Genomic DNA, 4,552 nt, shown 5'->3' on the forward strand with positions numbered 1-4,552 from the left:
CCTGGAACTCACTTTGTAGACCAGGCTGGCCTTGAACTCAGAAATCCACCTGCCTCTGCCTCCCGAGTGCTGGGATTAAAGGCATGTGCCACCACACCCGGCACATGATTTTTTTTTTTTAATTCATTTTATTTTTGATTTTTCAAGGCAGAGTTTCTCTGTGTAGCTTGACTGTATTGAAGCTCACTCTGTAGATCATGCTGGTCTCAAACTCACAGAGCTCAGCCTATCTCTGGCTCCCTAGTGCTGGGATTAAAGGTCTGCGACACCATTGCCCAGCTGTTTTGTTTTGTGGCATTTTTTGTTTTGTTTTGTTTTAATAATGGAAGCCAGAAAATGCACCCCTAAACCTGCCAGGTCCCAATCAAAGTGACTGTCCTAACACTGTACTGTATGGCCAACTACTAGGAAGAAAAAGCGAGACTTTGTCTATTACCAGTGTGCTATGGAGATTCCACGTTTTCTGTTGTTGGACTGCACTTCTTCACAGTGCTCAGGCCTGTGTTGACTGTGTTTTCTGTTCCTTCTTCCTTCTCTTTCCTGTGCCACCACTGCAGTCTTCATCTGGAGTGTTTCTGTTCCACTTACCAAATTACTAAGGGTTTGTTCTTTGTTGCAGATTCTGTCTAGTCAGAGTGAAAATTGTGTGCTTTCAACCATCCTATTATCTACCTTGAAGGATACTTAGAGGCTGTGTTGTCCTTCGTTGCCTGGAGAACTGACTCACCATTGTTTTAGAATCTGCCTAGCCATTCACCAGTCCTAAAGAAAGAAGAGCCTCAGAGATCAGGACCAGAAAAGATACAGGGGCAACATAATGGCCTCAAGAGGTCCAACGGAGATACAGGAAGAGGCCACTTGCCTTGTCTGCAAAGGGCTTTTGACAGAAGCCCTGATTCTAGGCTGTGGCCACCATGTATGCCAAGCCTGCCTCACCAGGAACAAGAATGCAGTGATCAACCCCAGACGGAAAAGCAGCTGTCCTGTGTGTGGTACTAGATTCTCACTGGAAAGTCTACAGGCTGGTACTCATCTGGCAGATGTAGTAGAGAGACTCAGGGAAGTTAAGTTGAACCCTGACATTAGGAAAAAGAGAGATCTCTGTGTACACCATGGAGAGAAGCTCCTTCTCTTCTGTAAGGAGGACAAGAAGGCCATCTGCTGGGTTTGTGAGCGTACTCAGGAGCATCGTGGTCACCACACATTCCTCTGGGAGGAAGCAGTCAGGGAATGTCAGGTAAGTCCATGATGGAGGAAGATAGGGTAGAAAGTGATCCTCGGTAAGAAATATAACCATCATTATATGGGTTCCTAACGCCTAGAAATGTCTTTTCTTTTCATTTATGTAAAGAGTTGGCCTGCAGTACACACAATCTCTTGATGATCAGAAGGTTTCTGGTCCCTTTTCCTTGCATTGTTTGGGTAGGGGATGCTTCCCAAGCCCTGCATTCACTGCTCCTCTCAGCAAGACAACTGAAGGGGAACACTGTGAATTGGGTGTGAGGAAAGGGTGGCCTTGCTGCATGGTCTGTACTTAGTCTAAGGGAAGACAGTATGTAGGTGATGACTTTACTTCCCCAGGGATAAAGAATACATTCATCCACCTCCTTAGACTTTGTTCCATGTTGTAAACACTGCGCATCCAACTCACAGCTTTTATGATCTGGTCTTTTTCTGGGAACAAACTGCTTTCTTTGTTAGTTCACTGTCCAGGTGGAACAAATGACCAGTATGATTCCTTTCACACAGGAGAATCTCCAGAAAGCTCTCAAGAGGCTGAGGAAGGAGCAGGAGAAGGTGGAGACATTGGAAGCTGACATCAAAGAAGACAGACTTTCCTGGAAGGCAAGAATGGCTTCCTGAGTGATGTTGAGAATGACCTTCTTTCATCCTCATCCAATTAGGCCCTTTGTTTTCTTGCATTCAATAAGTCCAAAGCTATCTGACAAGTTACATTTTAGGGATGAGCGATGGGAGCATATCGTTGTAAATACACGTATGTATTTAGAATTGAGTGCAGAGATAAACTGTATAATGTCAAAGTCTGGAAGAGTCTTTGTTCTTCTCTTTTCTGACAGTTCTACTAGAAGATACCATGCAAAACAAACAAACAACCCCCCCCAACCAGTTTTCTCTAGGTTTCAAAACTAGGAGTGCTAATGTAGGGAGACACGAGTGCCCAAGACATCCATCCATCTACAATCTGACCCTCATTCTAGTTTTACATTATTTTTGGATGAGGAGAAAGATGTTTGTTTATTCTTCTTGTTTGAGTTTTTACTAAAGGGAAAAATAGAAGAGAAGAATAGCATCCCTCAACTTGCTGTTATATTCCTATGTCTCCCTTGATTTGAAGTCCTGCGTACGCTGGCATCTTCCTTCAGCCTGGCAGACTTGTGACATCTTTCTCTCTCCCATTGTCCATTCCTGCAGAGCCAGATCCAGACTGAGAGACAAAGGATACAAACCAGCTTTAATCAGCTTAGAAGAATCCTGGACAAGGAGGAACAGAGAGAGCTGAAAAGACTCAGGGAAGAGGAGCAGATGATACTAGACAGCCTGGCGGAGGCAGAGGCTGAGCTGGCTCAACAGAGCCAGTTGGTGGAAGAACTTATCTTGGATGTAGAGCGGCGGTGTGAGTGGTCAGATACAGAGCTGCTGCAGGTAGGAGGGGCAGCTCACCCCAGAGTGCAGAGGCGTTTTCTCTCTCCTTCTTGGAGTTAATAACACAGCGTTGGATAGAAGTCATGGAAAAGAGTATTCTCTTTCCTACCATGGGGAAGCCCCATGACATTAGCTGCTAGGGTTGGGGGCGACATTACACACCTTTCACAGGCTGCAGAAGGTACCTTCTAATTCTGCCTGCTCTCTTTCTTCTTTTTACATGAGAGTATGTGGAAGTTTGTCAAATGCTTTCTTCAATTTTTCACCACCATTGAGATGGTGTGGTTTTTATTCTTTATTAATATGGGCTATCACATCAATTGATGCCTTTATGTTGAACCTAATATTTGTTCATGGCTATAATTTTTTTTGTGTGTGTGTGATTTAATTTGTGTAGCCCTGGCTGTCCTGGAACTCACTCTGTAGACCAGGCTGGCCTCGAACTCAGAAATCCGCCTGCCTCTGCCTCCCAAGTGCTGGGATTAAAGGTGTGTGTCACCACTGCCCGGCGTGATTTAAATTTTTTAACTACTTTTTTTTAAAAAAAATTGTGCATGCGTGCACACATGTATACATGCACAGGAGCCACAGCCCACAGGTAGAGATCAAAGGACAGCTTGTGGGAGTTGGTCCTTTTCTACCTCAGGTCCTCAGGTCACCAGGCTTGGCAGCAGGCACCTCTTCCCACTGAGCCCTCTTGACTGCCCTTTTTCTTCTTTCTTTCTTTCTTTCTTTCTTTCTTTCTTTCTTTCTTTCTTTCTTTCTTTCTTTCTTTCTTTCTTTCTTTCTTTCTGAAGATTTATTTAAGTAAGTACACTGTAGCTGCTAGAAGAGGGAATCAGATCTTGTTATGGATGGTTGTGAGCCACCAGGTGGTTGCTGGGATTTGAACTTAGGACCTTCCGAACAGCAGTCGGTGCTCTTAGCCGTGAGCCATCTCTCCATCTCTTGATTGCCCTTTACGTTTCTGTATCCAAGCACTGAGTGCCAGGCTCCACCCTCATCCCAGGGATGCTTTGGTTGCTTTGTTTCTTCTTGTGTTGCTTTAACAATTTTGGTTTTGTCTATTCTTTTGACTTTTAGTACAATTTAACAGTGAAGCCATGGTTGGCCTTTGCTTGAACTTCAATTTCCCATCTAATCTTTTTACATGTTTTTTCTTTTTGAATCTGTATTGATTGGCTCTGAACTTCTGGGAATTTATTCATCTCTAACTTATCTAACTTTTTTTAAATATAACACAGTAAACTGGGGTGGGCATCCAGGGTCTCACACTTGCTAGGTAAGCATTCACCACCAAGCCACACCCCAGCTCCTCGTGGGTCTTTTTAATTTGTTGTTGTTGTTTTTGTTTGTTAGTTTTTGTTTTGAGATCAGGCCTCACTATATAGCCCTGGCTGGCCTGGGACTCACTATGTAGACCCAGGCTAGCCTTGAACTCACAAACTCAAACTCCTTCCTCTACCTCCTGGGTGCTGGGATAAAAGGTGTGAACCACCATGATTCTTTTTAATTTCTTTAAGGTCAGTAGCAATGTCTCATCTTTTCTTCCCAGTTTGAAAATTTTACCTCTTCATTTTTTCCCCTAGTGTGTCTAGCCTGAGGGCTGCCAGTTTTGTTGATATTTTGTCAAAACTTTAAAACAAGGAAAAAGGAAAGAAACTGTATTTTTAGACAGGTTTTCTGGTGAGTATCTGTAACCTCAGCACTCAAGATGAAACAGGAGGATCAGTGCCCCTCTGGGACACATTTAGAGAAGCATCTAGAAAAAGTAAAAATAAAAAAACTTACTCTTGATTCTCCAATTCTGTCATCGTTGTCTTCTTTTTCTTCTCTTTCTCCTTCACCTTCTCCTCTCCCTCCCCCTCCCCTTCCCCCTCCCTCCCCC

The 4,552-nt window shown here is 43.8% G+C and overlaps 2 protein-coding genes across 4 annotated transcripts in view; one reads left to right on the plus strand and one right to left on the minus strand.

Annotated features, from left to right (window-relative positions):
* The window catches only part of Trim5 (tripartite motif containing 5), a 29,274-nt gene that overhangs the window by 2,987 nt on the left and 21,735 nt on the right, over window positions 1-4,552 (minus strand). The window lies entirely within an intron of this gene.
* LOC110320469 (tripartite motif-containing protein 34A) overlaps window positions 1-4,552 on the plus strand; it is a 10,287-nt gene that overhangs the window by 2,678 nt on the left and 3,057 nt on the right. For both annotated transcript variants that reach the window (XM_021196514.2, XM_021196522.1), the window contains exons 2-4: window positions 620-1,237; window positions 1,750-1,845; window positions 2,434-2,664. In XM_021196514.2, coding sequence (XP_021052173.1) covers window positions 818-1,237; window positions 1,750-1,845; window positions 2,434-2,664 — 747 coding nt within the window. In that variant the 5' untranslated portion in view covers window positions 620-817. The remainder of the gene's footprint in view (window positions 1-619; window positions 1,238-1,749; window positions 1,846-2,433; window positions 2,665-4,552) is intronic.

The sequence above is a fragment of the Mus pahari genome, chromosome 1, assembly GCF_900095145.1.
Source record: "Mus pahari chromosome 1, PAHARI_EIJ_v1.1, whole genome shotgun sequence".
Classification (NCBI taxonomy): domain Eukaryota; kingdom Metazoa; phylum Chordata; class Mammalia; order Rodentia; family Muridae; genus Mus; species Mus pahari.